This window comes from Heloderma suspectum, chromosome 3 (assembly GCF_057233095.1).
Source record: "Heloderma suspectum isolate Gila_16-S chromosome 3, 16-S_ref, whole genome shotgun sequence".
Lineage (NCBI taxonomy): Eukaryota > Metazoa > Chordata > Lepidosauria > Squamata > Helodermatidae > Heloderma > Heloderma suspectum.
In genome coordinates this window covers 226,158,225-226,182,801 of record NC_139460.1, presented here as the reverse complement: position 1 = coordinate 226,182,801, position 24,577 = coordinate 226,158,225, and the positions used below count along the sequence as shown (strand labels likewise).

The following is a 24,577-nucleotide window of genomic DNA, read 5'->3' as shown; positions in this document are numbered from 1 at the left end:
ACAGGAATCGGCAACTGATGGTGCTTATAAAGTGTTGAAAACTCAGAAGGTGTGATGGTGGCGGGTATTATGATGGGGATCTGAGTGGCCAAAGAGATCAGAAGAGGAGCTTGATGGTAGACTAGGTCAGGCAAGGACAGGTAGATTGGGATCTATTGGGTTGTTTCCGATGTTAGTCCTACTTAGAGTAGATCAATTGAAATGAATGAGACTTAAGTTAGACTAACACGGAATACAACCCTGGGTGATTTGCAGTGGAACTGCAAGGGTTTCTGACTCCCAATTGTTTAACAGCAAGAACAAAAAGACTTTCCATCTTCACCCCCCTCTAAATTAAACTGCTGAAATAAAGACAGTTGGGAGGGATGAACCTGGAGTGGATTTTTATGTTGAAGGATGGTGAGCTCAGTTCTGAACACAAATTCTTGGTTTAGCACCATGTGCTCAGAGGCACCCTGTTCCTTAACTCTATTAGGTTTATGTCGGCCCTAAGCCACTGTTTTGCACCTGGCTCCAGTTGGTGGACTGTGAAGTTCTAGTCAAGAACAAACTAGATCCTGGAAGCTTGAAGTATGCCTAGCCTTGGACTGCCTGGAGCAAAGAGAGGCTTTAGTTGAAGGTTGGCCACCTCCCTCGTGATGGAAGCCCCTTTGGGTAACATTTCGAGATCCCAGCTATTTCCATATCTGAAAAATTAGCCCTGACATTTCCATGAAAGCCAGCTGAAGAATCTCGCCCTCCAGAAAAAGGGAGTGGCTGGAGAGCATTCGCAGGTGGAGAGCACCTTCAGCCATGATATATTTCCTTCCAGAAGGTGGACGGGAGTTGTAGTCCAAGACACTTGATGGGAGTTGTAATCCAACAGATCTGGAGGTTGGGGAAGGTGGATCTATGTCTTGACACATTGTTATGCATTCCTGCTCAGTAGTAGAAACCACATGGTCCTTTGTGGCAGTACAGTTTATGCAGACTCTAATTGGGGTGGTGGTGGTCTGCCCTGCACCTCTACATAATTGACTGTGACTGTGATCGAAATCTGGTGGTGTTTGCAAAAGGGGGTTGCTCTTAATCCTGGGTGGTGGTGGTGGTGGTATTGAAGCCACAAGCTTGAAGGATGCCATTGAGACCTGAAGCCTCTAGCACAGCATTCCCCCAACCTGGTGCCTGACAGATGGGCTGGATTACAACTCTCATCAATCCCAGCTAGCCTGGCAAATGGGGTTGATGGGCATTGTAGTCCAACACATCTGTTGGCCACCACTTGGGAGAAGGTTGCTCTAGGACCTCGCTTACATTCCTACCAGCGCAACCTCATTCATGGCTACTTGTCAGTAAGTCCCACTGTGTTCAATGGGGCTTACTCCCAGGCAAGAGTCCATAGGATGACTTGGGAGTCAGTTCCATAGAAATCAGCTGGACATCCTTCCCAAGGAAGGTTGAGTACAGCAAAGCACACTGAATTGGGATCAAGTCCCCTTTGAACCTGAAACTTGGAGTAAACTGGGTCCTGCTGCACAACAGATCTCATCTCTTGGCTTTCTGGAGCAAGGCACTCCCTCTGGAGTAATGGATAGAAATCGAGTGTTTTAGCAGTTTGCGCAGTGGCAGGGAGAGGAAAATGGAGGGCTGTCCAGAGATCTTACTTCTTCCTTTTCTAAAAGGTCGTGCGTGCCAGATCTATTTGAGTGCCATTTCTTGGTAGAAAGGCAGGGTACAAATCAAGTCAAATCAATCAATAAAAATAAAAATAAAATAAAAAGTAAGTATAGACTTTCTCATGCATGTCCCTTTGTCATTTGTTGTTGGCACTGGCTGCAATTCCTACATGATGCTCTCTTCCCACTAGGCCTTGAGGTTCCTCACGGATTGTTTTAGAGAAATCGCAAGTTTGGGGCAGGCAGGGTGTGATTGATTTCTGTCTTTCTGTTTTGCACCTAATGCGCCTGTGAGGATCTCTGATCCATCCCACCCTTCCTCACCTTCCTCACTCTGGCAGTTTGGCAGATCAGTGACAGACACTTTGTGGTCTGCTGTGGGTTTCCCTCTCTTACCCTCCCACAGGAACTGATGGGCATCATGGGGTGGGACTGGCAGAAAGGTGCTTTCCCATTTCAGTTATGGATTAGGATCCATTGAGCATCTCTTCTAGTTAGCTTGAGTTGAGCTCCTACCTGGGGAAGCATGGTAACAGAGATCCTGAACCTTCCCAGCAATAAAGGACTTTTGCCTATTGATAATCTTTCTCTGAACTCCTGTTCGTGGTCCTCCCCTCAGGGAATCAAGGCCCGGGATCTTTTACATGACTACATGGAGAAAGCTATCATGGAGAAACTGCAGCGGAAGGATCCTGAGGCTCATAGTGATGCCCTGGATTTCATCATCAACAGCGCCAAGGAGCACGGCAAAGAATTCACCATGCAGGAGCTGAAGGTAATAAAGAATACCTCTTTGGGCTTCTGGTGTGTGTGTGTGTATGTGTGTGGGGGTGCTTGAGCGCGTTGGGTAGATTTGTTTCAGGCAAAGCTCACCATTGTCCCTTACTTGAAACAAGCAAACCTTTTCATTTCCAACACGACAGGCTTAGCCAATAAAGGCCTAAGTGCCTCTGACCATGTGTAGAGTGGTAATTTCCATGTGAAATCACAGGCATCAAATTATGACAGACACCTAGTACGTCTCCCTTTTGAAATTAAAAAGGGAACAAGCTAACCTTGAGGTGAAAAAATCCTCACTAGGATTGGCATCGTCTTTCATTTCTCAGCATCTTTTCTGCAGTGTTTAGTCTGCCCATATTGACTTTTAAGCCGGGCATGGAACTGGCCTCCCATCTGTTTATTTCTTACATTTCTATCTTGTTTTCCCTTTGGAAAATTCAAGGTCTGCCAGCTGTAAAGCAGCCTTCCTCACTCTGGTACCCTTCAGAGATTTTGGACTTCAACTCCAATAAACCCCAGCAAGCACAGTCAATGTGGTTAGGAATGCTGGGAGTTGTAGTCCAAAACACCTGGGGAAGGCTCCTGTTACTCAGGCCAATAAATGCCAATATCACATTCAGAAGTCAGTTAGAACTGGCTTTTCACAGGCCATTGCAGCTGAACATTTCTGCCTTCCCATCCCATCCCATCTGGTTTCCAACACCCACCATGCAGGAATATCAAAGTCCACCTACTTTCAACTCCCATTCAGTCACTCAGATCAGAATCCCAGTATGACAACATTAGAGTCTGGGGGTGGGAGGATAAATGGCATTGTCTGTCTGTCTGTCTGTCTGTCTGTCTGTCTGTCTTTCTTTCTTTCTTTCTTTCTTTCTCAATTGCAGTCTTTTTAAATTGCAACTTGAGGGAAATGAGGATTCCTCAGAATTGCAGTGAGGAACTTCAAAATCCGTATCTCAGCAATATCTTTATTGGAACCAACCAACATGTCACAAAACAGTATGCAAGCTTTTGAGTATTCCAGAACTCTTAGGCAGACCAGGTGGTGCACAAAGCAGGGGACTTGGGAGTGGGTGGCAGGAGTGGCGGAGCGGAGGGGGGAGAGACACACACAAAAGTTTAAAAGATAGATGAGATATTCTGGCCACAGGAGTCTGCATTTTCAACTCAGTTTCAAGATGGGGACTACAGACTGAATGCCTTAATTACTGCGAGGTACTGCAGATAGAGTGCGTGAGAGAGAGAGAGAGAGAGAGAGAGAGAGAGAGAGAGAGATGGTTGGCCTTGGAAAGAACTAGAGCTGTGACCCGCAGTCAGGAATGAGAAGGCTTTTAAAAGTTTGCTGGGGGTGATGGGAGTTGTAGTCCAACACATCTGAATGGCGACAGGTTGGGGGAAGGCTGGCTTAGAAAGTTGCCTCCCCCTAAAAATAAAGGGTAGTATCCAATGTTAGTCCTACCTAGAGTAGACCCATTGAAATGAATGGGATTTAAGTTCATCACCAGTACTAGTCTAAGTCCCATTCATTTCAATGGGTCTACTCTAGCTAGCACTAACATTTTATGCTACTCAATGGGCAATGAAGCTACTCTGAGGTTTGTAACCTACATTATTCTTCACAGAGGTGTATGATCCAGGGTTGTCATGGGCCAAAGTAATCATGCAGACTGTATGTTCAGTAGAGCATACAAACCCTCTCATGCCACAATGTGTGAACAAGGGATTAGGGCCATTGTTCTCTTGACAAGCAGGATGGGTAAAGAGCAGTGAGAGTGTGGCCTTTCCCATTTCCATTCAATTCAGGCTGAGTGGATCAAGTACAGAATGGTGCTACATTCCATTTAAACAGTTCAGATGGAAATCATGTGATCTTGTGTATGTGCCAGCAGTGATCTACCCAACAAATGTCTGAATATGGTCTGATGTCCGCATATGGAATGATCTCTTGCACTTGTCCTGAGTACAGTTCAGGGCTGGGTGTTTAGACTATTTGCACCCAATGGGCAGGATGCGGACTACATCATACATAGAGTGGACCCATCAAAATTAATGGGCCTTAAATTAGACATGACTAACTTAACTCCCTTGATTTCCATGGGTTTACCTTATGTATGATTTTAGTCTGCATCCAACCCCTTGACTCAAAGTGGGGTTTATTCTCTACCACCCCACCAATCAGATCATATTAAAGTATTATAACACACAGTCTTGAAGAGAATATGCTCTGTAAAAAACAGCATTCCAACTTTTTAAAAAAGACCTGGTTTGATGCCATTTACAGTCCTAACCACACTTGTGGAGGTAAATTTCAATTGAAATCAACAGTGCTTCTTGCAAAGATACTTGAAAAAGGTACTTGATGCTGACTGCCAACTGCAAACCACATCAACGGGGCTAATCTTAGAAGCAAAGAATAAAGTTGGCTGTGGTGCTGTAAGGAGGTTTTGACTCTCACATTGACACTTGAAATTCATTGGAATCGTCAGGAGTAAATGTTTCCATGATCCGCATAATAAACGGAACCACATGAATTCATTGATGGAATTTCATATGACATTAGCAGTTGTCCAAACTATTAAGGGGCAAAGAAAAAGTATTTTGGATATGCAGCCACAGAAACAGTATTTCACAGCAATCCCAGCTGCTGGTAAGAAAATGGGGTTTTTGTTTTTTAGTGGGAGGGGTAAGGCACCTTGGTGGGTGCCAAGAAAGGTGTCTGGGGCTGCATTGATGCGCACAGGCACCACGTTGCATCCCCCTGGCATTGAGCGACCTTCCCCAACGTGGTGCCCTCCAGATGTGTTAGGTTACAGCATGGGGTGATGGGAGTTGTAGTTCAACACAGCTGAAAGGCACCACGTTGGGGTAGGGTGGTAAAGAGAAATGAAATATGCTGTGTTGTATATTCACTTTGGGATCCCTGCTGACTGACCATTTTACTAACACCAGGCCTGCTGCAGCCAAAGTTAAACTTCCTTGCAATTCTCTCTCTCTCTCTCTCTCTCTCTCTCTCTCTCTCTCTCTCTCTCTCTCTGTGTGTGTGTGTGTGTGTGTGTTGTACTGCTTCCCTCCACATAAATTCAGCCCCATTATAAGAAAGATGCACATTTGCAGGGTGGAACACTCCTGTTCAGTGTGCCCCCCAGACTTGACCTCTTCCAGGTTGCTCCTCCCATCTCCAAGCAGGCGCTTGGCATTCTGGGCCACTGAGCATACACAGTCTTCATTGGGCTGCATTGTTGTTGTTGTCCTCTTCAAGTCCCCCCCTCCCCAATATGTTTTCTACTTTTGCAAGCCTTGGGGTTTCCCAGCGCACACTGATACCACCCTTTTGTTTCTCAGTAGCCCCGTTTGGCCTATGGAGCCATCAGAATTCAGCCCCATTCTTTGCATTTATATGAGATTTCCATGTAAACCTTCCATGCTAAGTTGGGTCATCCCTGCCAGACCACTGGCTGGTCTCCCATCCTTCCTCATGCTGACTCCTGTTTATTTTGAGATATAACTGAAAGTCTTCATGGTTGATTCAAAACCAACTGACTTCCAAAGTAACTGAGGAGGATATGGGTTGTTTCCAGTGTTGGTCCTACTTAGAGTAGACCCGTTGAAATGAATGGAGCTTATATGGGATATAATGCTATGTCCTCCCCCACCTCTCCAAAAGCTCTAATTAATGTTGCATTCGACTTCTAATCTCAAGCAGTGAAGGTGAGATGAAAATACAAGTGGACTTCCATCTGAAATGATTTGTGGATGTCATGTGTGTATGGAAAAGGCCTGGTCTGACGCATCTGTCCCTCTTGCAGGAGTCTGCCATTGAGCTGATCTTTGCAGCTTTCTTCACCACTGCCAGTGCCAGCACTTCCATGATTCTCTTGCTGCTGAAACATCCCTTGGTAATAAAAAAGATCCAGCAGGAGCTGGCATCCCATGACCTCACCAGGCTGTGCTGCTGCTTTGCTGCTGAGGAAGCCCTGACAGACCGTCAGCCTGGCCAAGAGACCCTGACTGTCCATCAAAATGAAGACAAGGACAGGGACTGCAAGCTGCCTCTTCCACCCAGAGCGGAAGGGGAACAAGGCAGAGAGACAAAAGGGGAAGAGAGAGGCCCTAACTTGCACCCCATTGCTAGAGCAGCCCAGGAAGCCATCCGTGGTGGGACTACAAACTGCCCTCACTCTGAGCACAGGCAAGAAGAAGCAGAAGCGGGCCAGCCCCATGGCAGGCTGGAAGGACCCGAGTGTTATTGCCAAACTTGCTTGACCCTGGAGAAGATGAGCAGCCTGCGCTACTTGGATTGTGTCATCAAAGAAGTGCTGCGTTTGCTGCCCCCGGTGTCCGGAGGTTATAGGACAGCCTTACAAACCTTTGAGCTGGATGTGAGTTGGCTGTGGCGTGCTGCACAGGTCCATTTGGCGGGTGTTGGGATGTGTCTGATTGGGTGGGGATGGATTGCAGAAGGTTAATCTGCTCATTTTCAGAGGGGCCATCAAGCCCCCCCCCATGTTTCTTCTATTTAGAGACTGCCAGGTGTGTCTCTAGGCACTTTAAAGATTTAGGGCCCAGGGCCACAGGACACAAATCTGCATAACATCTGCAAATGCTAATTTATATCTATATATGCACACTTAGAAATAATGACTAGGATTTATTTAAATTTCACAGGAAGTAATTACAGCCAGCCAATTAATTTCTTATCCAAATCATCTCAAATAAAATAAATGTTTGAATTCATTTGCACCCTGACACAGATTATCCAAACCAATGGAAACAGGGTTTTTTCCCCCTAAGCATAATTGCCATTTAGGGAAAGATTTAGGAAGGGAGGCGGTTGCAGCATGTGGGAAGGGGAGAGATAACCCTTCCCTCCCCAGCGGCAATCCCCCGTGAAAATTTCCACTTTTTCAGCTATAATTCAACTGAGAGGAAAAAAATCCGCCTTTCCATTGGCATCCATAGATATGCAGGGCTCTGTGGAATAGATTGAGGCTCTGGGAAATAGATGGGGGGCTGGGGCCCAGGCCTAGCAATGCCCCCGTGGACTGCAGGAGATGAAGGAAGGGGAGAGGATGGCAAGCAAGATACTTCAGTAAGGAACCCTAATGACACTTGTGAGAGAGAATGGATATAATGTGGGGCTGGCACTGGAATTGGAGACTGGGGAAACCTGAGGGAGATGCAATTAACTGGCATCTCCAGTCATGGACGGCTGGTTGAAATAGTTTGAGAGAATGCGAAGGGTGTCAAAGAAAGCCCTGCCAAGTTAAAATAAATCACAGAACTGCGTAAGATTCGTGAGAGAGGCTCATCCAAGATTGAGAGCTGGAGACAGGAGGGGGGCACTCTGTTCAGGGCACCAAAACCATGATGCTTTTAGACTGCCATTCTAGGTGTGTAATCACAGCATCTGTTGGGGAGGCTTGTGGTAAGGCAGGGCAGGGCAGGGCAAATTGTGGCTCTCCAGATGTTTTGGCCTACAACTCCCATGCTCCCTCACCATTGGCTGTGCTGGCTAGGGCTGATGGGATTTGTAGGCCAAAGCATCTGGTGGGTAACAAGTTCCCCATGTGGTAGGGGATGGGGCCGTGCTCTTATCAGTGGAGAATAGTGAAACACTCTCTAGCTGAAGGGTTGGGGTTTACAAGGTGGTGGCAGATTTCAGTGTAAGATTAACTGGATAGGGCAGGGGGCTGCCTCTTCATGGGCTGCATGAGCCCCGCGGCCCCATATTTTTCTAAGCATTTCCCTCACAGAGCCAGCAAACTGCTCTTTTAATCAGTTCAAAAATCTGTTAGGAGATTTGGGAGCTGGATCTTTAAGCTGCAATCCTATACACACTTGCCTGGGAGTAAGCCCCTCTGTAAACAGTGGGACTTTCTTCACAGTACACAATACATAGGGTTTCACTGTTAATTAAGTGGTATTTGGGTGGGGGAGAGGGAGACAGAATAGCACCCTTAAAAAACAATAGTACCCTTAAAAAAAACCACCTTTCATGCCAAATTGCCAATGTGTGTGTCTGTATGTTTTAATGTTTTGATATTTTATACAATTTTAATATTATTGATGATTTAATTATATTTATAACTTTTGTATACTTCTATTTATACTTCTATTTATAGGTTTTAATTGCACAAGTTTTAATGTTGTAAAGCCACCTTGTGTCCCAGTATTGGGGGAAAACGTGGGATATAAATATAATAATAATAACAACAACAACATCTGCACTCAGACACATTACAGAGCAGTTTGTGGATTTTGTGGAACCACCATCTGAGGTGATCTCATTTATGTATTTAAGAAACTCTCAGAAAAATGTGAGTGCCAGATCACAGTCCTTGTTTAATGATGATAATGATAATGGTGCACAAACTCCACCCACCAACCCACACAAGGCACTGTCCAGGTTACAGTACAGACTTCCCCAACATGGTGCCCTCCATATGTTTTGGACTGCAATTCCCATAAGCCCCAGTCAGCATGCCCAATGGTCAAGACTGATGGGGGATGTAGTGCAAAACATCTCGAGGGCACCAGGTTGGGGAACGCTGAGATAGCATAACATATTTGTATGACTGCTTTGGGTCACTGCATAACTGCAGGTAGAGAAGAGAGCATGCTGTCTGGCTCAAAGAGCTTTGTATCCCTAGCATGTGAACATATTGAGTCACCCTTACGTCAGACTGCTGGTCCATCTAGCCTAGTATTGTCCATTGTCCATTTGGACTTCATGCAGTGGTCTCTCCTGCTTCCTGAGACCACATTTTAGTTTTGCCTCACCAATAATGGGAGCTGTTAAGCTGCATACGCTTTTGTAAGAATCACTGTAGTCTTTAGCAACCTGATGAAAAGAGGTGCTGGGTCACCTAAGGCATGAAGGCTTCAATCCTATGCATGTTAACCTAGGAGTAAGCCCCACTAAACACAATGTGACTTACTTCTGGGTAAATCCACATGTTGTAACTAGTTTATTGTTGCTTAGCTTCTACAACACATTGGACCTGCTCTGGTTCAATATGAGTGCAACATTCTAACACTAACAACTTCAGTCAAAATATATATATGGTACTCTGTAAAATACCTATTGCATACCCATTTCTATCAGACTATTAAAATACTTGGTGTACATTCCCTGGAGCAGTGGTTTATGTATCAGTGAAGCCACAGGATTTCTTCACCACCCATTACAGGTCTTTGATCAATTATAGGTAATTAAGGATGTCTTTGAGGCTAGCCAGATTAAGCTTAAGAATGATGGTCTGAGGTTTTTAGGGGGGGTTGTTCAACAACTGTGGCTCTGTTGCAGATGTCTGAGAAGTTTATTTTATTATTATTTTATTGATTTCATTAATCATGTTTATATACCACTGAATACAACAAAATTTCTAAGCGGTTTACAGGCCAAGGGATTAAAAATCACTATTAATATACTCCACTAGTAATCAATGACAGGTGCAAATAAATAAATAAATGAACAAATAGCAGAAACAATGAACATTTTTTGCAGACGAGGTTGCTTGCTCCCCCTCTCTTTCACTTTGCAGGTTGCCCTCTGCAGGCTGCTGTCTCTGGTGCTGATTTCATTTTGCTTCCCTCCTTATAGGGTTACCAGATTCCCAAGGGCTGGAGCGTGATGTACAGTATTCGGGATACGCACGAGACCACTAGCCTCTACCAGAGTCCCCCGGACACCTTTGATCCTGAAAGGTTTTGGGTATCGCAGGAAGAATGTGGGGGACACAAGGCGGCCCGCTCAACTCGCTTTCACTATATTCCCTTTGGCGGGGGAGTCCGAAACTGCATCGGAAAAGAACTGGCCCAAGCCATCCTCAAGCTGCTGGCCATTGAACTGGTCAGCACGGCCCGCTGGGAACTGGCCACAGTCCGCTTCCCAAAGATGCAGACCGTGCCGATTGTGCATCCTGTGGATGGTCTGCAGCTCTATTTTCATCCTCTGAAGCCTGGAAGAGAAAGCAGCAAGGCAAACACTTGAGAAGCATCAGCAGCTCCACCGTATCTCTAGCTTAGGATCATGGTAGGGGAGGCCTCTGGGACAAAGTACCTGTTCCCTTCCAGCTGTAGGTTTTCCGCCTGCACAAGCAGCTTCCTCCTGTCTGTCACAAGCAGCTTCCTCCTGTCCGTCGGTAGTGGGTGGAGAAGGTGAAGTCCCTGTCCTTGGTTCTTAATGAACTAAGAGCCTATTAGCACCTATTCTCATTCAGAGACATGAATCCACACTGGATAATCCCCCTCTATTATACTTAGTTGCACTTTTTGTTGTTGCTGGTGTGTGTGTGTGTGTGTGTGTATGTGTGTGTGTGAGAGAGAGAGAGAGAGAGAGAGAGAAAGAGAGAGAGAGATGCTATCTTGTAACCTGGTTAAGAGTGGTCCTAGTTGAAAGATCAATGTCTCAGAAAGAAACCTAGACACACTGATGTCAATTCTTCCATTAAAGGGAATATAACTATTGGTAGGTGAAAGTATGCATACAGTCAGGGCTCTCCCAGATTGCAGTTATGCTTGACTTTGATAGTAGACCTCATCTGATCCCTGTGAAGATTCTCCACCTTACAAACAAGACTGCCCCTTTGTCATTGCATCACAAGGCAGCTTCCCAGTTGGAAGGAACATCAATAAGCCAACTGCCTGCTGAATGGATATGCTATAAGTACAATACAAGAAATGGGAGGTGTCAGACAGGGGAGTATTGCCCACCTCTGTGTGAGGTCACATGAAGAAAAGTGTGGCCTGTGGGTCAGGAATGGACACACAAGGATATTCAGATGTTTAAACCCAGAGCTGACTGTAAACTTCAAATAGATGGCAAACAAAGGAAGACCTGGACCCTGAATCCAGACCCTGAAGTACTAATTCCACCCATTTTTTCTGAATGCTCTATGTCACTCTTAAAAGGTATTTAGCATCACAGCTTATCTGTATTATAAAGGGAAAAAGTAAGGCAAACACTATGACCTGCTTTGCACATAACACTAACTCGTAGTTTATTTAACTCCTAGGTTGTTGCTCTACCCAGGATTTATCTGGCAGACAATTAAACAAACCATGGTTTGTTTTCTCACTCCCTGAGTTGTTTCCTTCCTCCTTTGCCCACTCCTTCCCTGTATCCAAATGCCTTTGCGGCACTATAGTACTGGTATGTAGGGCAGCTAGATTGGGTTTTTGTTTTTTTGTTTACCATTCTTGTCTGCCATCTCTGTACCCTGGTGCAACAACCTATGAACAACCCATGGTTCTGGATTTGCACATAACAACAACCCAGAGTTTACAACCCAGAGTTCACAACCGAACAATAAACCATGGGTTCTCTTTCTGCATTGTTCACGGTCAACAAACTATGGTTTGTTAGCTTGCTGGATTCACACACCATGACAACCCAGAATTCAACAAGCAATGGGTAAATAAAACATGGATTAGCATTATGTGCTAACCAGGTCTGTAACTGCTTTACATGCTGGATTACACTGGAACACAGAAAGCTGCCTTATAACAAGTCAGACCACTTGTCCATCTAGCTCAGTAGTGTCTACACCAGCCATTCCCTCAAGATGTGCTGGGCTACAACTCCCATCATCCACATCCAGCATTGCCAATGGTCAGGAATGCTGGGGGCGGTAGTCCAAAACATCTGGAAGGCACCAGGTTGGGAAGGCTGGTCAAAACTAGCAGCAGCTCTCCTGGGTTTCAGGCAAGGTCTTTCCCAGCCCTTCCTGGAGATGCTTGGGATTGACCCCAGGACCTCACTGCATGAAGAGCATGTGCTCCACCATGGAGCTATGATCAGCTGGCCTTAACTGCAGACATCACACCACTTAGATATACAAATTAGCTATGGATTTGGGATGCCAGGCAGTCAAGAGAAACATAACCAGAACGTCTTAGGTCTGGTTCACACATCTACGTACATTATTTTATTTCTTGCTGCTTCATGCTTCGCAGCTGAATGTGTGAACTAACTCCACTGGAAAGCCCTGTATTTGAAGGTACACGAGGAACAGAGGAAGCTGCCCTATACTGAGGCAGACTATTGGTCCATCTAGCCCAGAATTTTTGATACTGATTGGCAGTGGCTTTTTCCAGCCCTATTGGGAGATGCCAGGGATTGAACCTGGGACTTCTACATGCAAAGAATCTATAAGGGTTGAGTTGTGATGGCTCGTTGACATATTCAGTTTCCAGAGGAGAAGCCAGGTTAGTCTGTGGCAGCAAAAACACTGAAGAGACTTCTAGTACCTTAGCGACTTGCATATTTTAATGTGGCATAAGCTTTTGTGGGCTAGTGCTTATTTTTCCTTCACACCCCTGTGTATGTACACCTGACAACTGAGGATCATGCTCCATGCATGAAATGAAGCGGGTACTAGTCCACAAAGCATATGCCATAATAAAATGTTCTCGTTTTTAAGGTGCCACGAGGCTCTTGGCTGCTTTTGGCATCCTCCAGTCATCAAGTGATGAAAATGCATGACCTGGCACTTACTCAAGCTGCAAGATGAATCCTTCGTCTGCTCAAGGTTCCCTGTTGCCCACACCAAGCTGCTAACCCCGTGCCGATGCAGCTCTGGCCATATAGCAGCTAAAAGGGAAGTGTTTGGATTAAAGGAAGCATGAAATCATTCAGACTAATTGGTTTGTGGATCATCGGCTTCGTTCTTGAGTACATCCCTTTGAGCCTAAAACAAAAGCTGTCTACAATGAGCCGGTGCTGTATTCCCTGGAAAATCTCTCATTCTGTAATGAGGTCTCTGACGTCCTCAGGACATCTGTTGGACCAAGACTGCGCTTCGTGCTTAGCTAGCATCCCCTTCAGCTGCTTAGGAAAACACTTTGTAGTCGCTGCTGCTGAACTCTGGATGCTGCTCCTGGTGTGTGCTGAGCAGTGTTGCAGTGGAGCCAGGACTTGCAGGCTGAAACACCAGGACTTTTTGATTCACAGGGATGATGACGTCATCTGCCACCCTCAAAAACGCCCCCCCCCCCAGTCTGGCTTCTCTGTTCCCTTTGACTTTAGCTGCAATCCTCCCTGTAGCTGGGTGTGGGGAATGAAATGGATTTCCCTGGCAACAATATATTGTTTTGAGCTACCCCTCTTGTAATGCAAAGTATTTTGGGGTGGCTTGGCCTTGAATGGCCAATGAAAACCCATTTGCTTTATAAAAGACCTGCTCCTGGTGGAGGTACACACTGCCAGAGCGGGTTTGTTCAAATGCCTGCATTTTTGGACTCTCCTTGGAGGTGTGGCTATGGAGACTGTCACGAGGAGCACCTGCACGTCAAACTTTACCACTCCAGCACAGGTGCAGATGGCTGGGTTTTAAAGACAAATGGACAAATTAAAGACAAAGACATTATTGTAGAAGTGGAGCAGTGTGCATGGATAATCTCTCTCTCAGTTATCTGTATCGTATGGACTACTCCAGCTTTCGCCAATCCAAATGCCTTCCAGATATGTTGAACTACAATTCCCATAACCCTGGCTGGGAGTTATGGGTGTTGTAGTCCGACACATCTGGAGGACACCAGGTTGGGGAAAGAGGGACTGTCCAAGTATGCAGGATGTCTGCTTTAATGCCAAGGGTGGAACGACATGTCTTGAGTCCCCTCTGTGGCCTACAATTCTGCAATAGCAGTTTGTGTTTCTGCCAAATACCTGGTTACAGCGACTGGTGTGCGTTGCCTTCTCTAGGTGCACAAGGATTGTGGCATACGGGTTTATTTGAGGGGATGAAAACCAGGTTATGGGTTAAAAATTCACCAAGAAGACCGTTTTGAAAGGAAACATGCAGGAGATCGTGATTGTTTCTACACCTTCTCCAGTAACTCAAGAGACAGCAAGAAAAATGGTTTTGGTTCAAACCTAGCTTTTACTGAGGTGTTTAACCTGTGGCCGGGCTGTACCATTTCGGGTTGCAGGTGGGGGTTTACATGATTTAGTGCTCCTATATACCAAAAAAGTTCCCTACACATAGAAAGGTGGTGCGGCAGGGAGGTTAAGCTAAAAGGTCTTGTTCTTGACCTGACGGTTTTCCATGTGCAAGGCATTTTGTTGCTTTATGGAGGACCTTTTCAGCCTGTGAGCTCCCCCTACCTGCAGACTAACGTGATGCAGCCTAGACATACCTTGACCACCTCTGTGAGAGAACTAGACATTAGATCAGGATTAGCCAACTTGGTGCCCTCCAGATGTTTTGGACTTCCACTCCCATAAGCCTCAGCCACCGTAGCCAATGGTCAGGAATTATGGAAGCTGTAATCCAAAACATCTGGAGGGCATCAGGCTGCTACTCCTGCCTTCGATTCATCACTTCAGAAAAGGTATCCTTGTAAGTCTCTCCTTCCTTAGGATGTATACACTTCATGTAGCCTAGATTCATCAGAAATTACATAGCAGTGTTATGTGTTTAAACTGTACTTTGGTGACCACCAGACCACTACAGTCAATGGTCTAGTGATGCACATTTGTGGTAACTCTGCTGTAGAGCATTTAGTGCAAGGCAAAACTCTGTACAAAATTTCAGCAGGGACAAGAACTTTCAGGAATAAACATTGTCAGATAGCAGTTCCATCTTGTCAATATTTATTAAAAATGTTTGCTATGATGTACTAAGTTAGGGGTGGGAAATCTTTTGCCTATGAAGGCCCACTGACCCAGGGGAAAAGTCAGTCAGAAACCACAGTGGATGATAGACAATGTTAGATTGAAAGGTTGGTGGAGTTTGCAGCAACAAAGGATTGCATCTCTCTCTCAGACACACACACACACACTTTCTCTTTCTCTGTGCTACTCCACTTTTTCTCACTGTGCCACCCCACATGAAATTAGGCTGATGCCACAGGTTCCCCACTCCAGCAGAAAGTTGAGAGCTGGACTAGTAGTAGAGCATTCAGACAACAACTTCACCATCTCAGGATCTGAAACATGGTGCCAAAAATATAAGTGCTGGAACCCCCCTTAATCTGGCAATGATGATACTACAGAAAACAGCAATGGATGTAACAAGACATTCACAAAAACCATCAAAATTGAAAAATGTGGGGACACATTTCATTTAATTAAGTCAAAAGTACTATGAAAAGGTTGATCAGCTTCGTGGAGAGCAAAATTCTAAACAAAACATATCTATCATTACAGCTGTCTGCAGGATTAATGACTGAGACTGAAGGAATTGTTCCATCTTTTAAAAACAGTTAGGGTAATTTGTCCTCAATGGAAAACCAACATCTACTGTAGATGGAATTGGTAATTCTTGAAACTTAGATGTTAAATGTTAAAAGGAACCTAGAATTTTGGGGAAGTTAATGACATCACTGATGAGGAAATCAAAGATACACTCATACCAATTAAAACAATAAAATCTAAATCTTATGGGAACAATGGCTTCATCAGAATGGTTTATATGAACATTCCTGGATGACCTCTTGCTCCATCTTCAGCCACTGCTGAATTAGGTTATGCAAATTAGTAAGATCCTGAATACAGGACAAAATAGCGGGCAGATTAAAATCAGGCCAAGATCCTCCAAAACAAAGTCAAACAGACTTAGGGTGCAATCCTATGCAAGTTTAGACAGAAAAAAGGCCTACAACTCCCAGCATGCCCCACCCAGGTCTACTGGCCTTTTTTCTGTCTAAACTTGCATAGGATTGCACCCTAACTAGAATATCCCCCACCCACCCATCTTGACTAAGGCTGCAATCCTTACCTCATGGGAATAAGACCCACTGAACACAGTGGTACTTTCTTCTGAATAAACATGCATAGATTGTGCTGCATGAGATCTAAATAGGTTTCTCTCACATTATTTCCACAAGGACCAGACATGATTCATTGTCATGAAGTAGCTAGAAAATAATACTCATAATATTATTCATCACTGTAACCACAACAAATGATCTGCTGTGAGAGTGGATCTAAATGCCAAAAATGCCTTTGACTTCCTTGAGTGGATTTTTTTTAATAGAAAAAATGTTTAAGAAGATGGGTTCTGGCCCAGCATTTAAAAAATAAACAGCTGTACTTTACCAAAATCTGCAAGATGTGATTGCGGTGAAAGGGCATACATAGATCTCCTTTCCTCTGTCTATAGTAAAGGTAGGAAACCTGGTGCTGTCCAAATGTTTTGGACTACAACTTCCATCAGCCCCAGCCAACATGGCCAATGGTCAGGGATTATAGGAGTTGTTATCCAAAATATCCTGATCAAGAGGCACCATCGTGGATGGACCTGTGTCCTATTTTATTTGCTCTTTCAGTTCAATGTTTTCCCCAGAAACTGCATACTGCTTTAGACATCTTCAGGTGCAGAGTTTGGTCAATCTAAACACCTCAGCTGCTTATTTGCAAATGGCATTTTGTTTTTTCTCTTTGCCACTGTCTGAATGTCTTGTTGTTTTGCACATTGAAATTAAATTGGAGAAATTGGAAGCTACATCCATTAATATCCTGGCAGAGGAACCAAAAGATTTGCAGTGAATATTCACAACCAAATGAACCATTAGATCCTACAGAGACCTAGAAGTGTAACTCACCTGACTGGTGGGAACTGTACACCCCACCTTGTCAAATATGGATACTGTTATTTATTTGTAAAATTATTTCTGAATTGCCTTTCGGCTCCAAAAGGGTCTCCAAGGTGACTTATAATTTACAAATTTAACCCTGCAGTTCTTTGCAGGTCTATTCTTCCCAGGTAAGTATGTGTAGGATTGCAGCCTAAAACAATTAACAAAGTTTAAAACTTCACACACAGAAAGATTAAGAAGAGCAGAAAATACAAACTTAAAAACAGAGAGTGAACCTAATATACTTAAAATCAGTTGAAAGCCATACAGGACAAAAAAGTCTGAACAGCTCACCTAAAGCTAAAACAAGGAAGGTATTAGTCTAACTTCCATAGGGAGAGAGACCACCTAAAATTAAACAAACAAGGGGTTAAGTCCAGCCTCTTTAGGGAGAGAGTCTCACAGTCTCTGTGCCACTACAGAGAAGGCCCTATGGCATTTCCCACCAACCTAGCCTTTCTTGGTGGTGGGATGTACAAGAGCCTCCAAATCATATCTTAAACTACAGGCCGGTTCATAAATCCTGGCCCCAACCATTTAGATTTAGAAGAGTTTGTGGAAAAATGAATTTGGCAAGTTGATGTTTTAAAGTATTACCTTAAAATTCACAAGCAAAGTAAAATTTCAAAGAAAATCTGAACATTTTCAAAAGTCCAATTTAAATTTTGAAACATGCTGAATCTTGAATGTGCAAAAAGCTTCATTTCAGCTCTACCTCCTCCCAGCATATCTTTTTGTTTAATTGATAGCGGCTACCCAGCCTCCAGACCCTCAATCTCACCATGTCGTCAGGCGGGCATGGCAATTTCCTTCGTGCAATTTTTTAAAGTGTGAGTTATAGCTAAGACCAGTGAATGGATTCATTTTCCTGCCCAGTGTCTGTGACCCCCAAATACTTGGGTCTCATTGTGTTCAGTTGCCATTGTTTTTAAACAAAATACTCTTGCTGCAAAAGAATCAGGTAAAATGTGCCTGAAGCAGGGGAACCTGTGGCCCTCCAGATGATCCAACACCCATCATCCCTGACTATTGGCTATACTGGCAGGGGCTGATGGGTCTCTGAGAACATTTGGGGCACGGCACAGGTTCTCTACCACTGGCCTAATGTAATTTCCCAGGATCTTTCCTGTGATGAGTTTTTAATGTGCAGTTGTACCATATTTATTCCAATGTTGCAGCTTTTTAAGGCTTACATTGTCAGAGCTGAACACTCTCTAGGATTATCTGGTGATGAGCAATCTGCACGTGTTCAGGAACACTCTTTTTTGTTATGTTACACATTTTGGTCCCAGGGATGATTAAGCCCTCTGGTCAATGAAACAAAAAACACACATCCAAAGAAGGGTTTTTCCTTCAAAATAACATGTATTAAATGACACCCTCTTATCTTACCTTTTGTTAGGTTTGCCACCATTTTTCCTAACAAACCATCATGTCATTACCAATGGTAAAAGTAAGACAGATGGAAATTCAACAGATGAAGCCTTCCCTGTGCACTTCCATGCTTTCAAAACAAATCTGTTGGAAATCTGCCTGTCTAGCAGTTGTTAAAGGAGCAGGAAGCCTACCTCATATCTAGGGCCTTTGAAGTGAAGATACTGGCCCTGATTTCTTGTACATTTTAATGCAGAAAGGAAAGTTCCTGTCTGGAAAGGAAAATACCTTCATGTAGTCCCTCTTCATCTCTAATTAAAATATCTGATTAAGACAGTATGCTTGATACCACCAGTTCCAAAAGAAACATGTTTCCTTGGAAGACAGTTTCATTGATATTCGTAGAATTTACTTTCACCTGAAGGGTTGTATTCAGTGTTACTCTTACTTAGAGTAGACTCACTGAATTGAATAGGAATTAAGGTAGATTAACATTGGGTACATTCCCCTTCATGGATCACTGCCTTGTTGTGGTGAAGGGGCTTGCGTAACTCAGTGAAGCCATAAGCTATGCCGTGCAGGACCACCCAAGACGGACAGGTCATGGTGGAGAGTTCTTACAAAATGTAGTCCACTGGAGAAGGAAATGGCAACCCACTCCAGTATTCCTGCCAAGAGAACTCCATGGAACATGTCACAAGGCTAAAAGATATGACACCGGAAGATGAGCCCCTCAGGTCAGAAGGTGTCCCATATACTACTGGGGAAGAGCAGAGGGAATTTCCAAGTAGCGCCAGATAGAGTGAAGCGGCTGGACCAAAGCCGAAAGGACACTCAGCTGTGGATGTGTCTGGTGGTGAAAAGAAAATTCAATGCTGTAAAGAACAATATTGTTTAGGAACCTGGAATGTCAGATCAATGAATCAAGGCAAGCTGGAGGTGGTCAAACATGAGATGGCAAGACTGAACATCAACATCTTGGGAATCAGCGACCTAAAATGGACAGGCATGGGCGAATTTAATTCAGGTGACCATTATATCTACTACTGTGGGCAAGAATCCCTTAGAAGAAATGGAGTCGCACTCATAGTCAATAAAAGGGTGGGAAAAGAAGTACTGGGGTACCATCTCAAAAGCGACGGAATGATCTCAGTATGAATCCAAGGCAAACCATTCAACATCACAGTAATTCAAGTCTATGCCCCAACCACTGATGCCGAAGAAGCTGAGGTTGATTGGTTCTATGAAGACCTCCAATACCTTCTAGAACTAACACCCAAAAAAGATGTCCTCTTCATCATAGGGGATTGGAATGCTAAAGTAGGAAGTCAAGAAATCACTAGGATAACAGGCAAGCATGGCCTTGGTGTACAAAATGAAGCAGGACAAAGGCTAATAGAGTTTTGCCAAGAGAACACGCTGATCATAGCAAACACTCTTTTCCAACAGCACAAGAGGCGACTCTACACATGGACATCACCAGATGGTCAATATCAAAATCAGATTGATTATGTACTTTCCAGCCAAAGATGGAGAAGCTCTATACAATCAGTAAAAACAAGACCTGGAGCTGACTATGGCTCAGATCATGAGCTGCTTCTTGCAAAATTTCGGCTGAAATTGAAGAAAGTAGGGAAAACCACTAAACCATTCAAGTATGACCTAAATCATATCCCTTATGAATATACAGTGGAGATGAGGAATAGATTTCAGGGATTAGACCTGATAGACAGAGTGCCTGAGGAACTATGGACGGAGGTCTGTAACATTGTTCAGGAGGCAGCAACTCAATCCATCCCAAAGAAAAAGAAATGCAAGAAAGCCAAGTGGCTGTCTGATGAGGCTTTACAAGTAGCTGAGGAAAGAAGGGAAGCAAAAAGCAAGGGAGAAAGGGGAAGATATATCCAACTGAATGCAGAGTTCCAGAGAATAGCAAGGAGAGACAAGAAGGCCTTCTTACATGAACAATGCAAAGAAATTAAGGAAAACAACAGAATGGGAAAGACTGGAGATCTCTTCAAGAAAATTGGAGATCTCAAGGGAACGTTTTATGCAAAGACAGGCATGATAAAGGACAAAGAAGGCAGGGACCTAACAGAAGCAGATGAGATTCAGAAGAGGTGGCAAGAATACACAGAAGAACTATACAGGAAAGATCTTAATGTCCCTGATAGCCATGATAGTGCAGTCACTGAACTTGACCCGGACATCCTCGAGAGCAAAGTCAAGTGGGCCTTAGGAAGCATTACTAACAACAAAGCTAGCGGAGATGACAGTCTTCCAGCTGAGCTATTTAAAATCCTAAAAGATGATGCTGTTAAAGTGCTGCACTCAATATGCCAACAAATTTGGAACACTCAACAGTGGCCAGAAGACACTGTTTACAGTTTACATTCAGTTTACATTCCAATTCCAAAGAAGGGCAATGCCAAAGAGAGTTCAAACTACCGTACAATTGTGCTCATTTCACATGCCAGCAAGGTTATGCTCCAAATCCTACAAGCTAGGCTTCAGCAGCATGTGAACCGAGAACTACCAGAAGTACAAGCTGGGTTTCGAAGAGGCAGAGGAACTAGAGATCAAATCGCCAACATTCGCTGCATCATGGAGAAAGCAAGAGAATTCCAGAAAAACGTCTATTTCTGCTTCATCGACTACGCTAAAGCCTTTGATTGTGTGGATCACAACAAACTGTGGCAAATTCTGAAAGAGATGGGAGTACCAGACCACCTTACCTGTCTCCTGAGAAACCTGTACGAGGGACAAGAAGCAACAGTAAGAACCAGACATGGAACAACCGATTGATTCAAAATTGGGAACGGAGTACGACAAGGCTGCATATTGTCGCCCTGCTTATTTAACTTATATGCAGAGTACATCATGAGAAACACCAGGTTGGATGAATCACAGCTCAGAATTAAGATTGCCAGGAGAATTCTCAACAACCTCAGATACGCAGACGATAGCACCCTAATGGCAGAAAGCGAAGAAGATCTAAAGAGCCTCTTGTTGAGGGTGAAAGTGGAGAGCGCAAAAGCTGGTTTGAAACTCAACATTAAAAAAACGAAGATCATGGCATCTGGCCCCATCACTTCCTGGCATATAGAAGGGGAAGAAATGGAAGCAGTGACAGATTTTATTTTCTTGGGCTACAAGATCACCACAGACGGTGACTGCAGCCATGAAATTAAAAGATGCTTGCTCCTTGGGAGGAAAGCTATGGCAAACCTAGACAGCATAGTAAGAAGCAGAGACATCACCTTGCCGACAAAGGTCCATCTAATCAAAGCTATGGTTTTCCCAGTAGTAACGTATGGCTGTGAGAGCTGGACTATAAGGAAGGCTGAGCGCTGAAGAATCGATGGTTTCGAACTGTGGTGCTGGAGAAGACTCTTACGAGTCCCCTGGACTGCAAGGAGGTCAGATCAGTCCATCCTAAAGGAAATCAACCCTGAGTGCTCATTGGAAGGACAGATACTGAAGCTGAAGCTCAAATATTTTGGCCACCTAATGCATAGAGAAAACTCCCTGGAAAAGACCCTGATGCTGGGAAAGACTGAAGGCAAAAGGAGAAGGGGACGGCAGAGGATGAGATGGCTAGATAGCATCACTGATGCAATGAATATGGACTTGAGCATGCTCCGGGAGAGAGCGGAGGACAGGAAGGCCTGGCGTGCTATGGTCCATGGGGTCACGAAGAGTCGGACATGACTTAACAACTGAACATCAACAACCCTAAGAGTCACACTCAGCCATTTGGATCAGCATTCATTAGGGCTGTGTTGGGATTAAAACATGTTAGCTAATCCATCATATGAGTCTAAGGCAATTAATCAATTACATTTTCATACCTTTGCAAACCAAGAACAATATTTCTGAAGTAAGAAGTATATTTTTATTTCAATAGGATCCACCCATGTGCCTTCCTAGGTGGAACAGCCATTCTCTCCCATATAGGAGAATAATAGGGAATGGCTCTTCTAAAATGGCGTTTACCACAATACAAATTAATTGTATTAATTTAAAAAAAAAACATGTCTGATTAACTGGGCACTGTTTTAGTCAATTACAAGTTTTTTAATGAATTTATTTATTTATTTATTACATTCCTATGCCTCCCCATAGCCGAAGCTCTCTGGGCGGTTTACAAGAGTCTAAACAATCCATTCAACATCAGAGCCCAAGTATTCCTCCACTGTAAATTAGGGTCAGAGAAGGGGATGAAACAAAGGATCTGCTGTTGACAGTGGAGGCTGGTGGCTCCGTTGTCAGTGGGGAGGTGAATTTGCTCCGGGTTTCAGTCAAAACCGGCCAGAACTCTAAAGGAGCTATCCAAGGTGCAGATAGAATCTCCAAAGTACGGTTAAAAGCAGGGAGCGAAAGAGAGCCATCCTCTTTATTCAGTTTGAGTAAAAACGATTAACCTGCGAGTCAGAAGGCGTCAGCACCTTGGATTGCTCCTTTAGAGTTCTGACTGAAACTTGGAGCGGATCCAGCGCCCCACTGACAACGGAGCCACCAGCCTCCGCTGGCTGTTGACTTCCTAATCTTCCTGAAGTACTCCTGGGCCAAGCGGGTGCGGCATATTCACCACCACCAGAAGTTCCATCCTCAGAAGTAGGTGGCTGCCCTCTCTCCCGAAAGCTAGCTCGCTTGGCGAAGAAGAGGGTCTCCCTATATAAAGCCTTTAAACAAATGACTCCTCTACCGTAGTCCCTTTTTCGCATGAAAAAACCTGGCGCAGGCAATGGAAGTATTCTGTGATAAATCGCTTGGAGGTTTCACAGGACTTTCCGATGCCCTTCCGAGCCAGATCTTATGTAGCCTCGCTTACTGGAAGGACAGACTTCCGAATTAACTCTCAGGGCACCGGACCTGTGTAAGGTAACTCCCCTTTTCTTTCTCCCCCCGGCAAAGCTAGGGAAGGTTGTACTTAAGGCTGAGTTAAGTACGGTTGGCAGGCTGACCCTCTAGTGAACCAGAAGCCCCTGCCCTCCTGCCCTGGCCTCCAAGGCGAATCTTCGTGGTAAACCGAGAAAAAGAAAACAGCCAAATGTCAACGGCTAACTTTGATTAGCGCAGCTTCCTAGATCATCCTTCCAAAATGCTGCGGTTTCTGTTGTGAGGTTTCCTTTTTAATCAAAACGTTTTGCTCCCAACACCCAGCCTTTTACTCTCCTCTCGAAAGTCTAGGAACTGAATTCAGCTTTCCAGTCCTAATGCGCCTCAGCACACGTTATTCCTCCTGTCCCAGATTAATAGTTGTCAGAACGCTTTTTCCTCCTGCAAAAGCAATCTTACGAATACAAACGGGGCTTGTTCTCGCACGTGTGCATAGGACGGCGGATTTCGGCAGGGCTCCTATACACACTTACTAGGGAGTAAGCCCCATTGAATCCAGTGGGATTTACTTCTCAGTAAACGTATATAGGGTGGCGCTGCACACCACCGAAGTTAAATTAGAATCTCCAATGTACGCTTAAAAGCAGGGAGCGAAAGGGAGCCATCCTCTGCCATTTCTACACCCAACAGTACAAATGCCATTTAAGCTAGAATGAAGTCACTGGCGGTGGATGTCTAAAGGCGGAATAGAAAGAGGAACAAACCCGAACTTAAATCCAGTGTATGGAAGACTAATCTTGTACCTACATTACAAAACCATGGCGAGTTAAAACCATAGTAAGTTAAAACAGAGCGCTTCAGCTATTGGGCAGTATAGACATGAAACTAAATAAATAAATATTTGAATCCCGGCAGCATCGGATGTGAAAGTTGCCCCCCACGTTCATATTCCAGAAAGAGCCTTCTCAAACATGTGGACGCTTAATTACGCTCTTGAGGGAGTAAACATAAAAGGGATGGGGGGAAGGGGTAAAGGCGAGCAGCTGACTATCTAGTCATCGTTTTGGCATAACTAAAAAGAAGTGGGGGGGGGGGACATTTAGTCTGGGAATCGTGGCATTAACTGGAATAAAGTCCCTCTGGAGTAAAACGCATGTTGAGGACAGAAGTTGAAACTCTTCTCCACTGTTAATCTCCCCGCTCCGCCCAATTTACAAGCCCCGCACATTTGCAAGGGAAGTGTAATAACCGTTAACTTGTAATCATCGCAGTCCGTCCGTCTTAGGCTGTTAATTTCTTGACCTCCTTCCAAGATGCCTTTAATTATCTCTTTCACTCTTTGACCA

General features: G+C 44.4%; 2 protein-coding genes across 2 annotated transcripts in view; one reads left to right on the top strand and one right to left on the bottom strand.

Annotated features, from left to right (window-relative positions):
• CYP26C1 (cytochrome P450 family 26 subfamily C member 1) overlaps positions 1-10,904 on the top strand; it is a 14,387-nt gene extending 3,483 nt beyond the window's left edge. The window contains exons 4-6 of the mRNA XM_084845863.1: positions 2,275-2,430; positions 6,242-6,814; positions 10,039-10,904. Coding sequence (XP_084701989.1) covers positions 2,275-2,430; positions 6,242-6,814; positions 10,039-10,428 — 1,119 coding nt within the window. The 3' untranslated portion in view covers positions 10,429-10,904. The remainder of the gene's footprint in view (positions 1-2,274; positions 2,431-6,241; positions 6,815-10,038) is intronic.
• The window catches only part of LOC146350843 (uncharacterized), a 27,392-nt gene continuing 12,590 nt past the window's right edge, over positions 9,776-24,577 (bottom strand). Inside the window, exon 2 of the mRNA XM_084845871.1 lies at positions 9,776-10,396. Within this exon, the coding sequence (XP_084701997.1) occupies positions 10,383-10,396 (14 nt within the window). The 3' untranslated portion in view covers positions 9,776-10,382. The remainder of the gene's footprint in view (positions 10,397-24,577) is intronic.